Source organism: Mobula hypostoma, chromosome 6 (assembly GCF_963921235.1).
Source record: "Mobula hypostoma chromosome 6, sMobHyp1.1, whole genome shotgun sequence".
Classification (NCBI taxonomy): domain Eukaryota; kingdom Metazoa; phylum Chordata; class Chondrichthyes; order Myliobatiformes; family Myliobatidae; genus Mobula; species Mobula hypostoma.
Window position 1 is genome coordinate 137,487,726 of NC_086102.1, and position 22,369 is coordinate 137,510,094.

Genomic DNA, 22,369 nt, shown 5'->3' on the forward strand with positions numbered 1-22,369 from the left:
TGGCTCAAACCTACTCGACATTTCCTGACAGGATGGGTGAACCAGTGATTGACTAGCAGAGTTTGCTTCAAGTGGAAGTTGTCTGCCGACACGAGTACGTGATGCAGAAGTAGCAGGAAACCAGTGACCATTTCTTCTGCCCTTTCAACCATCTCTCCATAATGTTACAGCAACCCTGTGACAGGCAAACTTCTCCCTTGGGGCTTTGGATTCCAGTACCTAAATGCATTGATGAATCCCCAACTTGATGCTGCAGTTTCCTGTCCCAGTGCTTCCTACACTTTGAGCTGCAGCCAACTCTGTTTCTACAGACCAATCCAAGATTACCTTCAACTCTCTTGACTGGCAGGTTCTGACCTGGGCTGCCACTAACTGGGACAATAAAACCACCATCTGCAATAAATATGAGGAATTCACCGCTGAGATGTGCGGCATTTTCAACCATCAATGTGGAAAGGGGGGACAGCTAATCAGATACTTTGCCTGAGTCAAGGCTCACACTTCGTGCTGGATTACAATGTGGAATTTGGCACTTTCTCGGTGGTGTGCAGCTGGAATGCAAGAGCACTGCTGGCTCATTATCATCATGGCCTCTCAGAGTGCTCGTCTACCCAGGAATTGCATACCAACCTTGAAAGCCTCATCGCTCTGGTCTTCTGTGTTGACAAGTGTCTTATGGAACAAACCTCCAGATAGCCTGCTAGAACCATTTCAGGCTGCAGGACACTCATTTGCAATGCCTTGCAGTTAGGGACAGCTCTCTTAATCCCACCAGAAGCATGAGCATCAGTGGAGAAGCAACTTGTGTGCCTACTGTGGAGTTGCTAATCATCTACGCATCTAATGGCTACTGCATTTAGGAAAATGGCACCACCATCTAGTGAGCTGCTCCCCACCCCCAGCCCTTGTTCCAGCACCATGGTCCAACTCTCTCTCTCTGTACTCCTTCAAACCCTGATGGCTCTATGTGCACTGAGGTCTGTGGTGGATTCTGGTGCAGAAGGCAACTTTCTGGGCTGGACACCGTGTGTGTGCAGCTTGGACTCCCTACGAAGTCTACCTCTCATCTCTTCTGCATCACAGCCATTGATGGACCTCTGGTATAGTCAGAACATGCACACGGCCTGTGCAGATTCGCACAGGAGAGCATCGCGAGTCCATCCAATTCTTCCTTATTGAATCATCCAACACTTCGCTCATCTTGGGTTACCCCTGTCTCTCCAGTCACGACTCGCACTTCTGGTCATTAGGCTCTCTGCTGAGTTGGCGACCCCTCTGCGGGACCTCCTGCCTGCAACCTCACTTGACTTCACTCTGTAAATCCAAGGAGGTGGAGGAAACCCTCAACCTTACCAGCCTCCTGCAGGAATACCATCACCTTCAGTAAAAGGGAAGCCAGCATTCTGCCACCTCACAGATCACACAACTGCACGATTGACCTCCTTCCAGGCACCACCTCTCCACAAGGCCATCTGTTCTCTCTTGCCCCTCCCGAGACCCAAGCCATGAATGACCACATTGCTAATGCCCTACAGCACGGCTTCATTTGACCATCCCGGTCCCCAGCTGGTGCACGATTCATCTTTATCAATAAGAAAGATGGGGGATTAGTCCCTGCATTGACTACTTCCCTCTTGCTTTGAGGCCCCTCATTGCTTAATATTTTGCAATTTATTATGAAAATGATTGTGTATTGCTAAATTGTCTCTATTACTCTGCGTTTGGGTCAAGCCTCCTCTACATTTCTTGACACCCATAGAATGCTATTTCTTTCCATAGATGTTGCCTGGTTCACTGAATTCCTCGAGCATCTCGCCTAGTGCTCTCGGTTCCATCATCTGCAGTCACTTGTGTCTCCAGAATGTTATCGTTTAATGTGAGTGATACCGAATGTAAAAGTTGGAAAAATTTTGCTTCACTTATGTAGGATTGATAAGATGGTGACTGGAATAGGGGAGCAGAGAAGGTTATTGGGGTCTCCCTACCTTCTGTCCAAGACCTCTTTCAGAGTCGATGCCTCCAGAAGACACGGTACATTATTAAAGACCCCTCACACCCTCTCCATGAACTGTTTGTTCTTCTGCCATCAGGCAAACGTTACAAGAGCATCAAAACTAAAACCACAAGGCTACTAAACAGCTTCCTCCCACAGGCAGTCAGACTGCTAAATAGCTGCTCTACCTGACTCTGCTTTGGACACTTTTAACTTGTACTGGACACTTACAATTTGATTTTAACTGACATGTGGCTGTTGTGTTTTACTATTTATTGTTATGTCTATTATTTAGTGTTGCGTTTGTTATGTTATGATTGAACTGCTCCTGGGAAACGCTGTCTCATTCTGCCCTACAGAACTGATGTACGGCTAGAATGACAATAAAGTTTTTTGAATCTTTTGAATCTTGAATACCATAAACACAAGAGATTCTGCAAGTGCTGCAATCTATAGCGGCAGGCACAAGATGCTTGAGGAAGTCAGCAGATCAGGCAGCATCTGTGGAGGTGAATAAACAGACGATGTTTGATGTTTCCAGGCAAGACCCTTCATCAGGATAGACAACTGGAATACTATGTACAGCACCTCTCCTAAACTGAGGAACGACTTCACTGCAACAGGAGTGGTTCGGCGTAAGTATACCACCACTTGGATTAGTCGAGTTGTCTTTTGATAGGATAAACTGGGATCCGTTGTGCGTTCTGGAGAGTGAGGGTTGGGGGTGGTGATTACACGAGTTAATATTAAATCCCGAGGAGTCTTTAACATAGTCGATATGGAGAGGATGGTTTCTCTTGTGACAATCTGTATCCAGGTTTTAATGTTTAAAAATGAGGGATCACCATTACAAATGTGCAAGCAGGAATTTGGAACTGAGGTTTGAATTAGGTCAGTTGGAGCAAGATCGTGGGACCGAGTCGTGTTGTCTTGCATTCCTTACATTCGCATGAAAGTAGCCTTTCTCGTTCAGTATCGAGGAAACGGCACGTGGTTGTAAACACCTGCTCTTCAGTAACCGTTAAAAAAAGACTTGCTATCAAGTTGGCATATGAGATTCGCTTTGCAGAAGATCACTGGAGTTACCCTGGAAAGCATGATCACTATTTATCAACAACAGGTAAAAGACTAATGACATTGCTTTCGAGGAGAAATTCACGACCCTAAATCCCTCTGACAGAGGGTTCAATTTACTGGATTGGCAGTGAAGTTTTGGGATGCACAGAGCATTTATATCGATACAAACACTTCCCAATCCGTGTGTCCGCTCACTGTCAATCACTTCCGGGCAACCAAACAAACTTTCCGCATCAGAGGCATCTGATTGGTTTAGCGCAGCTGTCTGTCAAAGTGCGCGATGACGTACGTTGCGGAGAACATCCCGTAGGCTGGCGGTTGCTACGGTGAGGTTTGGGCGGGACTATCAGCAGAGGGTCAGAGACAGGTGATCGGGGAGGTGGAGCACGGAAGATGTCGGAGTCGCCGGACACACAGAGCTTAACATCGTCTTCGTCCCAGATCAACCTGACGGACGCTGACGGGGTAAGCCGGCTAGGCCCAATGACACCCCCCTTACCCGCGCGGCTACTTACCTTGGCCTTATGCCTTCCTCTTTAACTGGACCCCAGTGCCACAATATCCCCGGTTCAGGCTGCACCATCCCGCCCCTGTGCCCTCTCATTGACCGGCTCATTGGCCCCTATGACCGCCCCCACCCCCCACCTCACCTGCCGTGATCCCAGTGCCCTTCCTTACCTTACCTCTTAGAAACATAGCAAACCTACAGCACAATACAGGCCGTTCGGCCCACAAAGTTGTGCTGAACATGTCCCAACCTTAGAAATTACTAGGCTTACCTATAGCCCTCTATTTTTCTAAGCTCCATGTACCTATCCAAAAGTCTCTTAAAAGACCCTATCGTATCCTTCTCCACCACCGTTGCCGTCAGCCCATTCCAGGCACTCACCACTCTCTGCATAAAAAACTTACCTCTGACATCTCCTCTGTACCTACTCGCTAGCACCTTAAACCTGTGTCCTTTTGGGGCAATCATTTCAGCCCTGGGAAAAAGCCTCTGCCTATCCACACGATCAATGCCTCTCATCATCTTATACACCTCTATCAGGTCACCACTCATCCTCCCTCGCTCCAAGGAGAAAAGGCCGAGTTCACTCAAACTGTTTTTATAAGGCATGTTCCCCAATCCAGGCAACATCCTTGTAAATCTCCTCTTCACCCTTTCTATGGCTTCCACATCCTTCCTGTAGTGAGGCGACCAGAACTGAGCACAGTACTCCAAGTAGGGTCTGACCAGGGTCCTATATAGCTGCAACATTACCTCTCAACTCCTAAATTCAATTCCACGATTAATGAAGGCTAATATGCCTTCTTAACCACAGAGTCGACCTGTGCAGCTGCTTTGAGCGTTCTGTTGACTCGGACCCCAAAATCCCTCTGATCTTCCACACTGCCAAGAGTCTTACCATTAAAACTACATTCTGCCATCATATTTCACCTACCAAAATTAACCACTTCACACATATCTGGGTTGAACGCCATCTGCCACTTCTCAGCCCAGTTTTGCATCCTATCAATGTCCTGCTGTAACCTCTGACAGCCCTCCACACTGTCCACAACACCTCCAACCTTTGTGTCATCAGCAAACTTACTAATCCATCCCTCCACTTCTTCATCCAGGTCACCTATAAAAATCACGTAGAGTACGGGTCCCACCTTTTCTGTAGCCGTGACACTATCTCTGATCGATAGTGCCACGCCCTCACTTCTCTTGCCTCCCTCCTTGTCCTTTCTGAAACATCTAAAACCCGGCACTTGAAGTAACCATTCCTGTCTCTGAGCCATCCAAGTTTCTGCAATGGCCACCGCATCATAGCTCCAAGTACTGATTCACGCTCTAAGTTCATCCGCTTTGTTCACAATACCCCTTGCGTAAAAATTGACACATCTCAAACCTTCCGCCTGAGCGCGTCTCTTCTCTATCACCTGCCTATCCTCCCTCACACACTGTCTCCAAGCTTTCTATTTGTGAGCCAACTGCCTCTTCTCCAGTCTCTTCAGTTCGGTTCCCACCCCGCAACAATTATAGTTTAAACTCTCCCCAGTAGCCTTAGCAAACCTCCCTGCCAGGATATTTGTCCCCCTGGGATTCAAGTGCAACCCGTCCTTTTTGTACAGGTCACACCTGCCCCAAAAGAGGTCCCAATGATCCAGAAATCTGAATCCCTGCCCCCTGCTCCAACCCCTCAACCACGCATTTATCTTCCACCTCATTCTATTCCTATACTCACTGTCGCGTGGCGCAGGCAGTAATCCCGAGGTTACAACCTTTGCGGTCCTGCTTCTCAACTTCCTTCCTAACTCCCAGTAGTCTTTTTTTCAGGACCTCTTCCCTTTTCCTACCTATGTCATTGGTACCAATATATACCACGACCTCTGGCTGTTCTCCCTCCCACTGCAGGATATCTTGGACGCGATCCAAAACATCTTGGACCCTGGCACCTGGGAGGCAAACTACCATCTGAGTTTCCTTCCTGCGTTAACAGAATCACCTGTCTGACCCCCTAACTATAGTGTCCCCTATCACTATTGCCTTCCTCTTCCTTTCCCTACCCTTCTGAGCCACAGTGCCAGACTCTGTGCCAGAGGCACGGCCACTGTCGCTTCCACCAGGTATGCTGTCCCCCTCAACAGTACTCAAACAGGAGTACTTATTGTCAAGTGGTACAGCCACAGGGGTACTCTCTCGTACCTGACTCTTCCCCTTCCCCCTCCTGACTGTGACCCTCTTGTCTATCTCCCGTGGCCCCGGTGTGACCACCTGCCTATAACTCCTTTCTATCACCTCCTCGGTCTCCCTGACCAGGCGAAGGTCATCGAGCTGCATCTCCATTTCCCTAACGTGGTCCCTTAGGAGCTGCAGATCTACACACCGGGTGTAGATATGGTCATCTGGGAGGCTGGGAGACTCCAGAACCTCCCACAATTGACACCAAGCACAGAAAACCGGCCTCACACTCATACTGCTTCCTTTCCACAATTAACACAGGTAAACCTACCTTGCCTCATTACTGCTTAAGCCCGTTGAGCCAAAGCCCTGTCACTGTTGCCCGCCGGATATGGTGGTCTTCTTTTTAAACTTTTCCCGCTCTACTGGCTGACATCACGCACCCGCGCAGTCTTGCCTCTCTTTTACCCCGGTAGTAAAATGCCTTCGCTCCGGAAATCCTTAGCCGTTTCATTCGTAGCCTTCTTGCTCCGAATCTTCAGTTCACTCCAGTTCAGCTCCTTCCTTCCCACCACTGCCCTTGCCATAACACTGCCACCTGTTTCACCCAGTGCGCTCCAGGAACGCTGCCCGAGATCAGTTTTTCACGTAAGGTGTTCCAGCCCCCAGTAACTTATCCAGGACTTCAGAGTTAGTTGCTAACTAACTAATCTCTGTGCCACCTGATTGTTTGATTACCCTGCCTTGCTGTTCTGTAGACCCCTTCCTATGTTAAAATAAAACAATAGTATCATGTCATTTCTCTATTCTTTAGATTTGTAGCACAATTGGTTGTATTGGTGTGAAACAAGACTATATTTTAATGGAGTGACACATTTGTTAATGTATACCACACCTCACTTCATCCCACCTCTTCCACCCACCTACTTACGCCTCACGTGGCTTCATGTATCACCTCCAGTCATAATCATAGTCATAGTTTACTGATCCCGAGGGAAATTGGGTTTCGTTACAGTTGCACCAACCAAGAATGGAGTACAGGCTTGCACTCCTTCCTCACCCTCCACCACCTTATTCTGACTTCTTCTACCTTCCCTTCCATTCTTGTTGAAGGGTCTTGGTCCGAAATGTTGATGTTTATTCCTCTCCGTAGCTCCTGCCTGACCTGTTGAGTTCCTCCAGCAGTCTGTGTGTTACTCTGGTTTTCCAGCATCTGCAGATGATCTTGTATTTATAACAATGCAGAATAGAGTCTTACAAAGAAAATGCAGTGTAGGTAGATAATAAAGTGCAAGGCCATAACGAGGTAGATTGTGAGGTCAATATCCATTTTATTTTGTTAGTTTCCGTACTGTAGTCTTATAACAACATGATTGAAGCTGTCTTTGAGCTGAGTGATATGTGCTGGCAGGGATTTGTTTCTTTTGCCCAGTGGGAGGATGTAAGAAGAGAAAATGCCCAGGGTGGGTGAGGTCTCTGATTATGTTGGCTGATTAACAGAGGCAACAAGGTGCAGACAGAGGGGAAGCTGATTTTTGTGATATGATTAAAGGCCCCATGGCACCATTTTGAACAAGAGCAGAGGAAATGGGGCCGGATTAATGTTTCAAAGAAGAGCAGCAGAATTATTTTGATTACTGGGGAACAACTAATACTGCAAATGCTGAAATCTGAAACACAAACAGAAATGTTGAAGGACTCAGCCAGTCAATCGGCATCTGTAGAAAGGGAAACCAATTAAAGTTACAGGTCAAAGAATGAAGGATCTGCCATCCGTGACTTAACTGCAGAATAATTGTGGAATTATTCCCAGTGCCTTAGCTATCACTTTCATTGTGCTGATTGCTTGCTGACACGTTCCATGTTTACATTTGCTGGCATTATTTCAGTTGTAACAGCATTTCAGAAAGACAGTTCTTCATTAGCTGAAAATATTTTGTACATTCTGTAAGAGATAGGAAAGGCACTACATCACTACAAATTTAGTTGAATTCTACCCTTTGTTGGTGTAGGGTAAAAATGTTATGCTGTACAACTGGCATGCTGTTGATTATTAATACTATTATGAATCTTCTTTTGAACTCTGAAAACCACACACGATTTTATACCTTTAGCATGAGATTATTATCACTCCATGTTGGAGCTACCTGTTTAAAAACATACTACTGTGTTATATTTATAGTTTCAGTGGGTTAACATTGCAGAATAAACAATAACATTGATTTGTTTTTCTCATAATTTTTAAACACATCACAGTGCAGCTTGTGGTCTTGCTTATAACTGCTTGTTATTTCCATCTATTTGGTTTGCCCATTCATAGTTTTTGAATTGTTATTCCTGGCCGATGTCATGTGCTGCATTTTATGTTGTTATAGTCTAGTTGTTGGGAGATATGTGACACTCATTTGTAAGGTATTAAATGTATGACACCATACTGAGATTGTGGACAGCTCTGCTTGCTCCACAAAGTGAAGAACATTGGTTGTTGATGGTATTTTCAGACTTTGATTTCTCATTTGAGTCAATTCTTCTTAGTGTGCGGTAGATGGAAGGTGCATCTTCATGATAAGATGAACCTATACAGAAATGCAGTATACTGTGGACCCACGATAAGCATGTCATTAATCCATGACAAAATAAATCTCACTGCAAAACAACACAAACTTGAGCCCTACTCCATTGGCATTTGTGAATGTGTAAACCAGGAGATGTGGTACACAACAGGATAAGAATAGAACTCCAATAGTCAGCATCTAGGAGGGAAGATAAAAAAAGTATTTCTGCATTACTCTCAGTGCCATATGCCAGTGAAAGTATAAATAAGAAATATATGGAGGTTCAATGTGTAGGCATGGTGCATAAGACATAGGAGCAGAATTAGGCCATTTGGCTCATCGAGTCTGCACTACCATTTCATCCTGGCTGTTTTATTATCCCTCTTGACCCCATTCTCCTGCCTTTTCCCTGTAACCTTTGACACCCTGATTAATCAAGAACCTATCAACCTCTGCCTTAAATATACTCAATGACTTGGCCTCCACAGCCGCCTGTGCCAGTGAATTCCACAGATTCACCAGCCTCTGGCTAAAGAATTTTTTCCTCATCTCTGTTCTAAATGGATGTCTCTTTATTCTGAGACCTTGCCCTTAGGTCCTAGACTCCTCCACTAAATATTAAAAAAAATCCTCTCCATAACCATTCTGTCTAGGCCAGGGGTTCTCAATCTTTATGTCATGGATTAATCTCATTAAACAAGGGAACATGGATGCCAGGTTGGAAGCCCCTGGACTAGGCCTTTCAATATTCAATCAGTTTCAATAAGATCCCCCCTCATTCTCCTAAACTCCAACAATTGCAGGCCCAGAGCCAGCAAACAATCCTCATATGATCACTTTTTAATTCCTGGGATCATTCGTGTGAACCTCCTGTGGACCTTCTTCAATGCCAGCATATTTTTTCTTGGATAAGATGCCTAAAACTGCTCACGATAGTCCAAGTGCAGTCTGACCAATGCCTTATAAAGCTTCAGCATTACATCCTTGCTCTTGTATTCTAGTTGTCTTGAAATTAATGCTAACACTGCATTTGCCTTCCTTACCACTGTATCAACCTGCAAGTTGATCTTTAGGGACTCCCAAGATCCCTTTGTGCCTCAGTTAGAAAATAGTGCACACCTTTTTTCTTCTACCAAAGTGCATGACCATGTACTTCCCTACACTATATTCCATCTGCCATTTCTTTGCCCATTCTAAGCCCTTCTGCAGACACCCTGCTTCCTCAACATTACCTGTCCTCCTCTTTTCTTCATATCATCTGCAATCTGGCCGCAAAGTCATCAATTCCTTTATTGAAATCATTGACATATAACGTGAAAAGAAGCGGTCCCAACCCTGACCCCTGCGGCACACCACTAGTCACTGACAGCCATCTAGAAAATGCCCCCTTTATTCTGACTCTTTGCCTCCTACCAGTCAGCCAGTCTTTATAGTGGTCATAGTCATATTCATCCATGCTAGTATCATTCCTGTAGTACCATTAGCTCTTATTTTGTCGAGCAGCCTAATTTGCGGCATCTTGTCAAAGGCCTTCTGAAAATCCAAATAAACAACATCCACTGACTCTGCTTTGTCTATCCTGTCTGTTACTTCTCAAAGAGTGCTAACAGATTTGTCAGGCAAGATTTCCTGTTAAGGAAACCATGCTGACTTGGGCCTAATTTGTCATGTACCTCCAAGTACCCCAAAACCTCATTCGTAATAATAGACTCCAACAATGTTCTAACCACTGAAGTCAGATTAAACTGCCTGTAATTTCCCTACTTCTGCCTCCCTCCCTTAAAGAGTAGAGTAATATTTGTAATTTTCCAGGTCTTCCAGGATCTAGTGATTCATGGTCATTTTTAACGCCTCCACAATCTCTTCAGCCACCTCTTTCAGAACTCTGGGGTATAGTGCCTCTGGTGCAGGTGACTTGTCTACCTTCAGACTTCTGATCTTCACAAGCACCTTCTCCTGAGTAATCCCAATGACACTCACTTCTGCCCCCTGATGCTCTTGCATTTCTGGCATTCTGCTAGTGTTTTCCACAGCGAAGACTAATACAAAAAAAAAGTTCATCCAGCATTTCTTACTTCTCCATTACTAACTCTCCAGCATTATTTTCCAGTGGTCCAATATACATACTTGCCTCTCTTTATATACAGGTTTCCCCCGCGATTCGAAGGTAGAGCGTTCCTATGAAACGGTTCGTAAGCCGGAATGTCGCAAAGCGAAGAAGCAATTACCATTTATTTATATGGGAAAATTTTGTGAATGTTCGCAGACCCAAAAATAACCGACCAAATCATGCCAAATAACACATAAAACCTAAAATAACAGTAACATATGGTAAAAGCAGGAATGATATGATAAATACACAGTCTATATAAAGTAGAAATGGTTTGTACTTTTCTGCAATCATTGCCGGCACTGTTGTCCGTAGCGAAAATCTCACGCAAGTGCCGTCGGCAAAAACACGGCGCAAGCGCTCTCGGCAGAAAATCTCACGCAAGCGCTGTTGGCAAAAACACTCTCTCCAGTAACCTTTAAGCTATGAAGCTGCCAAATCATACCAAATAACACATAAAAATACACAGCCTATATAAAGTAGAAATAATGTATGTACAGTGTGGTATCACTTACGGGAATCGGGAAGACAGCTTGCCGAACACACTGATGATGGTGTGTTAGACTGAGTCGTCGGAGTTTGGGTGGTGCAGTGGCCCCCACCCTCCAGGCAGCAACCCAATACCGATCCGTGAAGCAGGCAGCGGTGCAGTGGTAGCCGGGAGGCACACAGCACATCTTTAAGAAAAAAGCTGAAATAAACATGCTAATAAATTACGTGTCGGGTGGCACCTAATTACTTAGCATATTTATTTCAGCTTTTTTCTTAAAGATGTGCTCTGTACCTCCCGGCTACCGCCGCATTCTCCACGAATCGGTATCTGTCCGCAGCCTGGGGGTTGGGGTGGTGGGACACTGGGGTGTCATCTCGTTGTCGTCTGTTTCCATTAGGGCAGGCAGCTCATCTTACCTATGACTGCCCGCCTCGATGTCGAAGGTCGAGGTTCGTCGTCTGCTATGGCTGATGTGGAAGGCTTGCTTGACTGCTGAGACTCGTGCATTTTTCTATAATACAGTTCTTTGTAAGCACTCAAACCATCCTGCAAATATCCCCTAAACCTACGTATCCTTTCAAAATTAAAGTCGTACTTTATCATTGCAGCGAAAAACTCACACAGTTGCTTCACGTTCAGTTCGCTACTGCATTCAGTTTCGATTGTTATCCTTTCCTCTTCCAATTGCATCAGCTCTTCATCTATCAGTTCTTGGTCATGGGATGCCAAAACCTCTTCAACATCATCTTCGTCAACTTCCACAAACCAAACTCACTTTGTCCTTACTTCGTTCACCATGATCAAAATGCTTAATTATGTCTAGTTTTACGCTAAGTGTAACACCCTTACGAGCTCTTTCAGGCTTTTCCAATACCTTAGAACTCTTCTTGCTAATGGCTGGTCACGGGCACGTGTTTAAGCAATGCTGGCGAGAATGCCGTTCCGAATCCAGGGGAGAGCAGCTGCTCAGGATGCGCGCTGCCTTTTATTGTGCGCTGATTTTTTATCGCGCGCTGATGTTTTTTGTAACAGTGAAAACACCTTCTGTTAGTGAAAACTGGGAACTAATGTAGGTCTTTCGTAACAGTGAGGTTTTGTAAAGCGAACGTTCGAAAAGCGGGGGACACCTGTATCTAGAAAAACTTGTTAATCACTTTTTATATTATGGCTAGCTTAGCTTCATATTTCATCTTTTCTTTTATAGCTTTTTTAGCTGCCTTCTGTTACAAGAGAATTACAGGAGATCCAGGTATGACCTATGGAAGGCTGTCTCACGGGCAAAGTAGGAACTCCGGACTAAAACTTGAATCAATGAAGGATGCGTGATAGTTTGAATACTATCTCCTCTTATAAAGTTAAATCAGACGACGCAGGGCGACAGCAGGTCTTCAATTCCTGATGAGCTCAATGCCTTCTGTGCTCGCTTTGACCATCAAAACGTGCAGGAACCATCACAAACTTCCACAGCCCCCGATGATCATATGATTTCAGTTTGAGCACGTGTGAGCAGCCTTCCGGAGGATGAACCCATGAAAACGTCTGGCCCAGATGGAGTACCTGGTCAAGTACTGAAGACCTGTGCTGATCAACTGACTGGATGTTCACTGAGATCTTTAAACTCTTGTTTCAATAGTCTGAGGTACACACCTGCTTCAATTATACTGGTGCCCAAAATGAACTTGGTGACCTGGCTCAATGACTATCATTCAGTAGTACCTACATCCACAGTGATGAAGTGTTTTGAGAGGGTGGTGATGAAACATATCAATTCCTGTCTGAGAAATGATTTAGATCTGCTCCAATTTACCTACTGGACCAATAGGTCCACAACAGATGCCATCCCATTAGCTCTTTACTCAACCCTGGAACATCTTGACAACAAAGATACATATATTAGGCTCAAACAACAGGAATTCTGCAGATGCTGGAAATTCAAGCAACATACATCAAAGTTGCTGGTGAACGCAGCAGGCCAAGCAGCATCTATAGGAAGAGGCGCAGTCGACGTTTCAGGCCGAGACCCTTCGTCAGGACTAACTGAAGGAAGAGTGAGTAAGGGATTTGAAAGCTGGAGGGGGAGGGGGAGATGCAAAATGATAGGAGAAGACAGGAGGGGGAGGGATAGAGCCGAGAGCTGGACAGGTGATAGGCAAAAGGGGATACGAGAGGATCATGGGACAGGAGGTCCGGGAAGAAAGACGGGGGGGGGGGTGACCCAGAGGATGGGCAAGAGGTATATTCAGAGGGACAGAGGGAGAAAAAGGAGAGTGAGAGAAAGAATGTGTGCATAAAAATGAGTAACAGCTGGGGTACGAGGGGGAGGTGGGGCCTAGCGGAAGTTAGAGAAGTCAATGTTCATGCCATCAGGTTGGAGGCTACCCAGACGGAATATAAGGTGTTGTTCCTCCAACCTGAGTGTGGCTTCATCTTTACAGTAGAGGAGGCCGTGGATAGACATGTCAGAATGGGAATGGGATGTGGAATTAAAATGTGTGGCCACTGGGAGATCCTGCTTTCTCTGGCGGACAGAGCGTAGATGTTCAGCAAAGCGGTCTCCCAGTCTGCGTCGGGTCTCACCAATATATAAACGGCCACATCGGGAGCACCGGACGCAGTATATCACCCCAGTCGACTCACAGGTGAAGTGATGCCTCACCTGGAAGGACTGTTTGGGGCCCTGAATGGTGGTAAGGGAGGAAGTGTAAGGGCATGTGTACCATATATTAGGCTGTTCTTTATCGGCCACAGCTCAGCATTCAATACCATCATCCCATCAAAGCTAATCAATAAGCTTAAGAACTTGGCCTCAGTACCTCCTTGTACATTTGGATCCTTGATTTCCTCATTTGCAGACCCCAGTTAGTCCAAGATCTCTATCAGTACAGGTGCACCACAAGTCTGCTGCTTAGCCCCCTGCTCTTCTCACTTTACACATACAATTGTGTGGCTAAGTACAGCTCCAATGCCATATTCAAGTTTGCTGATGACACCAGTGTCACAGGCTGAATCAGCATTATTAAAGGGAAATTTTAAATCTGGTTGAGTGGTGCCATAACAACAACCTCTTAACTCAATGCCAGCAAGATTAAGAAGCTGTACTGCAGGAGAAGGAAACCAGAGGTAAATGGTTGATGAACCAGTCTTCATCGAGGATCAGAGGTGGAGAGGATCAGCAACTTTAAATTCCTCAGTGATATCATTTGAGAGGACCTGTTTTGGGGCCAGCTCATAAGTGCAATTACAAGAAAAGCATAGCAGCACCTCTACTTCTTTACAAGTTTGCGAAGATTCGGCATGAGATCTAAAACTTTGACAAACTTCTATAGATGTGTAATTGAGAGTATATTGACTGGCTGCATCACAGTCTTTTATGGAAGCACTAATACTCTTGAATGGAAACTCCTGCAAAAAGTAGTAGATATGGCCCAGTGCACCATGGTAAAGCCCTCCCCACTATTGAGCATATTTACATGATAACACTGTCTCAGGAAAGCAGCATTCATTATCAAGGACCCCCCACTACCCATTATCTGCTTTCTGATCACTGCTGCCGTTAGGAATAAGGTACAGGAGCCTCAGGACTCACACCACCGACTTTAGGAACAGTTACTACTCAACCATTAGGCTTCTGAACCAAAGGGGATAATTTGACTCAACTTCATCATTGAAATGTTCCCGCAACCAATGGCCTCACGTTGAAGGACTCATGTTGTCGATATTTATTGGTTATTTATTTATTATTATTTCTTTCAATAGGTGCATTTAATGTCAGAGAAATGTATATAATATGCATCCTCAGATTCTTTTTCTTCTCAGACATCCATGAAAACAGAGGAGTACCCCAAAGAATGAATGACAGTTAAAATGTTAGAACCCCAAAGCTCCCCTAACTCCTCCCTCCCAGCAAGGCATTGACACCCCCCCGCACCCACCAGCAGAAAAACATCAGCACTCTCCACCGAGCACTCAAGTGTGCAGCAAAGCATTAGTAAAGACACAGACTTACAGTACCCCAAAAACTACTCATTCACCTCATAATTTGACATATCACAAGCTCTCTCTCCCTCCCTAATAAGGGAAAAAGAGGTGTCCCCATTTCACAACAAACAACTTGCTGATTTACGATGTTAAAAGTCTGTTGCATCACTTTTTCTGAGCTCTGCGCCCAGAGAGGCGGCACCAAATAGGCACAGCTCTTCTGACACACAACCCCCAGCCCAGCAGTTAGCCCGCTGCTCCCAATATTGCATGTTCTCCCACGATGTTTCAGTCAGGGGCACTGACCTAGAATCAGCGCATCCCCAGAGCCACAAAATCCCGGAACCTTGAAGGCGTGCTGGTCTTCCAGGTTCCATCATTGGATATCAGAAAGTGGCCCGACGTGAGGTCCTGACAGCGGGTCCCATTCCTGCAAAGAACCGAAGTCAGAGTGTAACTCCAGGTCAGGATCTTCAAAAGACCCCCTCCCACACCCTGAAAAAGGAAAAAAGAGATATTAAAGATAGAAATAAAGCTATTTCTGAAGATGCAAGCAAAGGAATCGCCGTTTAGTGCCATCTTAACTTTTTTATTTACAAAGTTTGTTGCCTTTTGTATACAGGTTGAACATGCAAGCCGATGTGGTCTTTCATTGATATTGCTATGGTTATTATTCTATGAATTTATTGAGTACGGCTGCAAGAAAATGAATCTTAGTGTTGCATATGGTGACATAAATGTACTTTGATTATAAATTTACCTTGAACTTTGGTTTTTAAAAGCTTCCCAATCTGAAAATTTCCCACTAATTGTTGCTCTGCTCTGTGTCCTCCTTTGCTTTTATGCTGTCTTTGACTTGTTAGCCATGGTTGCCTCATCCTCCATTTAGAATACTTCTTCATCTTTGGGATGTATCTTCCCTTCACCTTCTGAATCCCAGAAGCCCCAGCCATTGCTGTTCTGTTGTCATCATGATAGCAGCTCACTGAAAAGTCCAGAAGGTATCCGAGGTCTGTTTAAACTGTTTGAACCTCATGCTGCATCACTAATGAACAACCTCCACTGCTGACTGCGAGAAAGAGCTCATTGAAGAGTCTTGAAAGCACCTTGTAGATAGGAGGGCCTTAGATTCTTGGGGCTAGGAGACTATGTGTAGGGAAGAAGGCAAATAAAGTGGGTTGCATTTGCCCCTGCGGTACTCTTTAGCTTTTGTGCTTGTGGTCATTTTTAAAAATTAAGTTCAGAATCTCAGGCATGGTCTTGTGGTGGAACTTCTGTAGTGGGGTAGGGGGTAGGTTGGAGTTAGTGACACAGCTGGCTTTGCTTATCGACTGTCGTAAGTGCTGTACCCAGTGTAGGGTTGACACTGAACTACTGAGATAAGGATACCAAATGTCATACTTTGGTAAGGGATTATTCAGTAGTATTAGGCACTAATTTTGATAAGAATTCATAAAACTGCCACAATTAAAATAAAAACCTTTTCATGAAATTGCAGTATTCTTGAAATTGAACTTGCTGAAATAGACTTTTTTTTGTAGATGAACTGCTTGGCTGTATTAGTCTTTACCAGTGGGGTCTTCAGTACCCACTCAAAGATGTAGTTGTGTGAAATTCCATCTGCTTCATAAACAATGAAACCAGATTCCTCACGAAGAGGTTACCCATTTCAGAAGCAGTCATATTAACCACTTAGTGTTTTTTGTGTGCTCAGAATATTTCATGATTTATTCTTCAATCGATTTTCAATAAGCTCCCTACATTTATTGCAATGGCTGCAACACGTTCTGGAGAATCTGGGAAAGGATGTGATAGCTGCCAGTCTTATTTTTTCTTGATATGTAGGGAAGAGAAAAAACACCTAATTTTCTTTCTTTTGCAGATCGATGACAAAGAGTTTGATATTCCTCAGGTTGATACTCCACCTACTCTAGAAAGCATTCTAAATGAGGTAAGCTTAATGCTAAAATAAGAGTGCTCTGCCTTTAAAAAGTGCTGGACAACAGATGTGTTGTAGGAATTAATGCTTGATTCATTGACTTTACCTGCATCCCATAGCATTGTAAATTACGTAGTGTCACTGGTGATCTGGGACTGGTTTTGAAATGTAAGGCATATTAAAAAATAACTAAATACTGGAAATGTAAAATAATAAAAAAAAACACTTGCACTTGTAAAAGTGGACGTAAAAGATTGGTTGAATTTCATCAGAATTAAGTTTGTTGCTAGGATTTCTTCATGCATAATATTTTGGTGTAGCTTAGGATATTTTGTTCCAAAACATTAGATTGTGCCAAGACTAAAGGACAAAAAAAGTGCCTGATTGGATTGATTACTAGCTCCTTATACTGCCCTCCTGTATCTTTCCCCTTGGTCCAGATTTGGAACCAAAGGCAAAACACTGATAATTATTGGAATGATCCTTAAATTCATCCTTGCACCACACTAATTATGATTAATCTATAAGTAGCAGTGGTAACATTTGTTAGTTCTGTGAAAGCAATAAATTTTGGAATCATTGAGAAATATAAAAGGTAAAGAAACTAAAGTAATTAAGAACAAGTTTCAATCATCGGGTTTAATGCAATGCTCACAATGGTTATTTAAAATCTTCCAAATGCACAAAAGAGAATGTGTTGTTTTTTCCATGGCCATTGAGGATAATAGTGAGGAAGTTAACGAGTCCAAACCGTCAGAGAAACCTGGCCGAGGTATTTGTCTGCAAAGCTACATAATTAAAAAAAAGCCCTGTCTATATCCAGAAATTAACCCAGAATTTGTGTTGATTTCTGGGGGGATTTGGCATCCATAGGGAAATATGACTGCTGATTTTACAGTGGAATTTTTTTGCACTAACGCTTTTATCAGTGCTGAACTCCCTCCGAATGACTCTAACAGTAGTGTAACACCTAAAATATGCCTACATTGAAATTTTAAATCTTGGTATAAAAACAATAGTTCTTATTTGCTCTTATTAGCTCTTTCTCCTGAAACCACACAATTCATATTGCTGTTGAGATCTGTAAACTCAAATAAGGTGGAAATCAACATTACAGTGACCAACAGTGTCCAGATCTTCATGTCATTCTGGGATATAGATTTTTGCCACATCTGAATTTACTGCTTACCAATGCAGTAAAGGTTTTGCCTTCATAACATGCTTCTCCAAGGTACAAGCATTCATTGATTGTACTCAAATATTTGCAGAGACTACCATGTTAATTTACCAGTAGCTTAATGGCCTCTTGCACAAAGAACATGCTTCTGGGAGAATTGCTTTACCAGTCCCTGTCCAGTTTTCTCTGATCCTCTGCACTTTCCCATCTCAGTTCCATTCATTCAGTAGTATGCTCCTCTGTAGCTTACCAAATACTGCTTTCTACCTCTTTTGACTTTGCTGAAATAATCTTGCTTGTGTTGTTAAGTGCCAGCAACTGAGAGAGATTGCAATAGATCATTAGGCAATATTGGTTTTAAGTACAGCATTATTTATGAAGTCTTTAGTATCTATGAACAGCACATTTGAAGAATGTGATCTTTGTGCAATTCTCATAAGCGAAATTGTGTTGACCCACAATGTGCCTTTAATATAATTAAAAGATGCTAAATCAATTTCTAACCCTTCATCGTGAGAGTTTGCATCAGTTCAGAATCACAGAAAGCCTACAGCACAATACAGGCCCTTTGGCCCACAAAGCTGCGCCGAACATGTCCTTACCTCAGAAATTACTTAAGGTTATCTATCCATAGCCCTGTATTTTTCTAAGCTCCATGTACCTATTCAGGAGTCTCTTAAAAGATCCTATCATATCCGCTTCCACCACCATTGCCGGCAGCCCATTCCATGACTCACCACTCTGTAAAAAAAAAACTTCCCCTGACATCTTCTCTGTACCTACTTCCAAGCACCTTAAATCTGTGCCCTCTCATGCTAGCCATTTCAGCCCTGGGAAAAAGCCTCTGACTATCCACATGATCAATACCTCTCATCATCTTATACACCTTCATTAGGTCACCTCTCATCCTCCGTCGCTCCAAGGAGAAAAGGTCGAGTAAACTCAATCTATTCTCATAAGGCATGCTCCCCAATCCAGGCAACATCCTTGTAAATCTCCTCTGCACCCTCTCCACATCCTTCCTGTAGTGAGTCGACCAGAACTGAGCTCAGTACTCCAAGTAGGGGCTTTGACTGTCCTGTGGACTCAGACCCCAAAATCCCTCTGATCCTCCACACTGCCAAGAGTCTTACCATACTATATTGTGCCATCATATTTGACTTATCAAAGTGAACCACCTCACACGTATATGGGTTGAACTCCATCTGCCACTGCTCAGCCCAGTTTTGCATCCTATCAATGTCCCGCTGTAACATCTGACAGCTCTCCACACTATCCACAACACCCTCAACCTTCGTGTCATCAGCAAATTTACTAACCCATCCCTCCACTTCCTCATCCAGGTCATTTATAAAAATCTTGAAGAGGAAGGGTCCCAGAATAGAACCCTGAGGCACACCACTGGTCACTGACCTCCATGCAGAATATGACCTGTCTACAACCACTCTTTGCCTTCTGTGGGCAAGCCAGTTCTGGATCCACAAAGCAATGTCCCCTTGGATCCCATGCCTCCTTTCTTTCTCAATAAAGTCTTGCATGAGATACCTTATCAAGTGCCTTGCTGAAATCCATATACACTACATCTACTGCTCTTCCTTCATCAAAGTGTTTAGTCACATCCTCAAAAAATTCAATCAGGTTTGTAAGGCACAACCTGCCTTTGACAAAGCTATGCTGACTATTCCTAATCATATTATGCCTCTCCAAATGTTCATCAATCCTGCCTCTCAGGATCTTTTCCATCAACTTACTGTTACATACCCTGTAACTGGGTTGCCAAACCAGCAGAAATGGATCACTCAGTTGGAGTCTGGATTACTAGAACTAAGAAAGTTTTATTAAAGAAACAAGCAACACAGTAATCGAAAGGATAATAAATGCAACAGTTCAGCAATGATAAACACACATGTACACAGAATTAAGATAACAGTATCAATCAAGCTCTATCGTTGTCTAGGGGTAAATGACCAATTTCAAAGTGACTCAAAGTTCAGTCCAATTTAGTTCAGTTTGCAGTAATCGTTGCCATGGCGATGGACAACGTGGGGAGAGAGAGAGAGAGAGAGAGAGAGAACGGGAACGACTGATCATTTGGAAACGGCTTCCACTCACAGACCGGCGATATTGCTCACAAGCAGCTTCCGGGCGGGTCCTTTGTGATCATCGACTGTGACCCCTCCTGCAGATGCGGTCGATCCTCTGCAGTGAACCTGGCACCCAAGCGAGGGTGGACACACACCGGGTTCCCGCTGATCGTACCTTTCCACCCTGTGCGTTTAAGGTCCGGTACTTCCCACCGACTCGTGAGAGGCGCACCGCTTCCAGGGTCTCGTTTCCTCACGTGTCGTGTGTGTGCTGCCTTAGCGAACCTGTCCCTTTTTATCCCCCTGCTGGGGTATCGCCTGTCCATCACTTCAAACAGTTCAGGGTTCAAAGGGGGAGCCGCTCCAGACAGCTCTCTCTCCCGTCCCTTCATTACACATCTCCAGATCGCCTGTCCATCACTTCAAACAGTTCAGGGTTCAAAGGGGGAGCCGATCTTGGCAATACCCAGACTGATGGCTCCTTCATTAACATCTCCACATGCTGCTTCATTGTTCCTTATCTCTCCTTCCCCTGAGGACGGGTGGCAGACCAACTGCTGATGCCACTGATGCTAACCCAGGCCAGCAAACATCTTAATTTTATGTGTATTCTCGCCACAATCATGTTATGCCTCTCCAAATGTTCATCAATCCTGCCTCTCAGGATCTTTTCGATCAACTTACCAATCACTGAAGTAAGACTCACTGGTCTATAATTTCCTGGGCTATCTCTACTCCCTTCCTTGAATAATAGAACAACATCCGCAACCCTCCAATCCTCCGGAATTTCTCCTGTCCCCATTGATGATGCAAAGATGATTGCTAGAGGCCCAGCAATCTCCTCCCTTGCCTTCCACTGTAGCCTGGGGTACATCGCATCCAATCCCGGTGACTTATCCAACTTGATGATTTCCAAAAGCTCCTGCACATCCTCTTCCTTAATATCTACATGCTTAAGCTTTTCAGTCTGCTGTAAGTCATCCCTACATTCGCCAAGATCCTTTTCCGTAGTGAATACTGAAGCAAAGTACTCATTAAGTACCTGTGCTATCTCCTCTGGTTCCATACACATTTTTTCGCAGTCACACTTGATTGGACCTATTCTGTCACGCCTTGTCCTCTTGCTGTTTGTATACTTGTAGAATGCCTTGGGGTTTTCCTTAATCCTGTCTGTCATGGCCTTCTCATGACACCTTCTGGCTCTCCTAATTTCTTTCTTAAGCTCCTTCCTGCTATAATCTTTTAGATCTCTATCATTACCTAGTTTTTTGAACTTTTCATAAGCTCTTGTTTTCTTCTTGACAAGATTTACAACAGCCTTTGTACACCATGGTTCCTGTACCCTATACCATCCTTTCCCTGTCTCATTGGAACGTTGCAGAACTCCATACACATGTCCCTTGAACATTTGCCGCATTTCTTCCATACATTTTCCTGAGAACATGTGTTCCCAGTTTATGCTTCCAAGTTCCTGCCTGATAGCCTTATATTTCCCCTTACCCCAATTAAATGCTTTCCTAACTTGTCTGTTTTTATCCCTGTCAATACTATGGTAAAGGAGATAGAATTGTGATTGCTATCTCCTAAATGCTCTCCCACTGAGAGATCTGACAATACTTCATTTCCCAATACTAAATTAAGTATAGCCTCTTCTTTTGTAGGCTTATCTACATATTGTGTCAAGAAACCTTTCTGAACACACCTAACAAACCCCACCCCATCTCAACCCCTGACTCTAGGGAGATGCCAATCGATATTTGGGAAATTAAAATCTCCCACCACAACAACCCTGTTATTATTACACCTTTCCAGAATCTGTCTCCCTATCTGCTCCTTGATGTCCCTGTTACTGTTGGGTGGTCTATAAAAAACACCCAGTAGAGTTATTGACTCCTTCCTGTTCCTAACGGAGACTCCCTCGACAATTCCTTCATGAGTTCCTCCTTTTCTGCAGCCGTGACACTATCTCTGATCAACAGTGCCATGCCCCCATTTTACAGTTTAATTTAATTTGATAGAGTTTAATTTTGTAAACTCTAAGCATTGCTTTTAATTCACTCTAATGCTTTTATAGCTTCTTGCTTTGCTGGCAGACACTATTGTGGGCAATACGTTATGAGAACTGGCTGCAAAGGGAACGTTAGAAAAGTAGTTCAATTTTTTTTCTTTCACTCTTTTAAATAAGAAAAATGGTTAAAGATTGGGGGAGGGGATTCATAAGATAAAAGATAGGAGGGATTGGGTTTGCAGCCTCTCATGATTGTTCTGCTATTTGGTAAAATCATGGCTGTCCAT

At 44.1% G+C, this 22,369-nt stretch overlaps 1 protein-coding gene across 2 annotated transcripts in view; it reads left to right on the plus strand.

Moving 5' to 3' along the window:
• Nucleotides 1-3,392: 3,392 nt before the first annotated feature.
• The window catches only part of vps8 (VPS8 subunit of CORVET complex), a 682,661-nt gene continuing 663,684 nt past the window's right edge, over nucleotides 3,393-22,369 (plus strand). Inside the window, exons 1-3 of one of the 2 annotated variants that reach the window (XM_063051802.1) lie at nucleotides 3,436-3,535; nucleotides 12,101-12,944; nucleotides 16,757-16,825. In XM_063051802.1, the coding sequence (XP_062907872.1) occupies nucleotides 12,426-12,944; nucleotides 16,757-16,825 (588 nt within the window). In that variant the 5' untranslated portion in view covers nucleotides 3,436-3,535; nucleotides 12,101-12,425. Of the gene's footprint in view, nucleotides 3,536-12,100; nucleotides 12,945-16,756; nucleotides 16,826-22,369 lie in introns of both variants that reach the window. The other variant, XM_063051804.1, reaches the window with a different exon arrangement.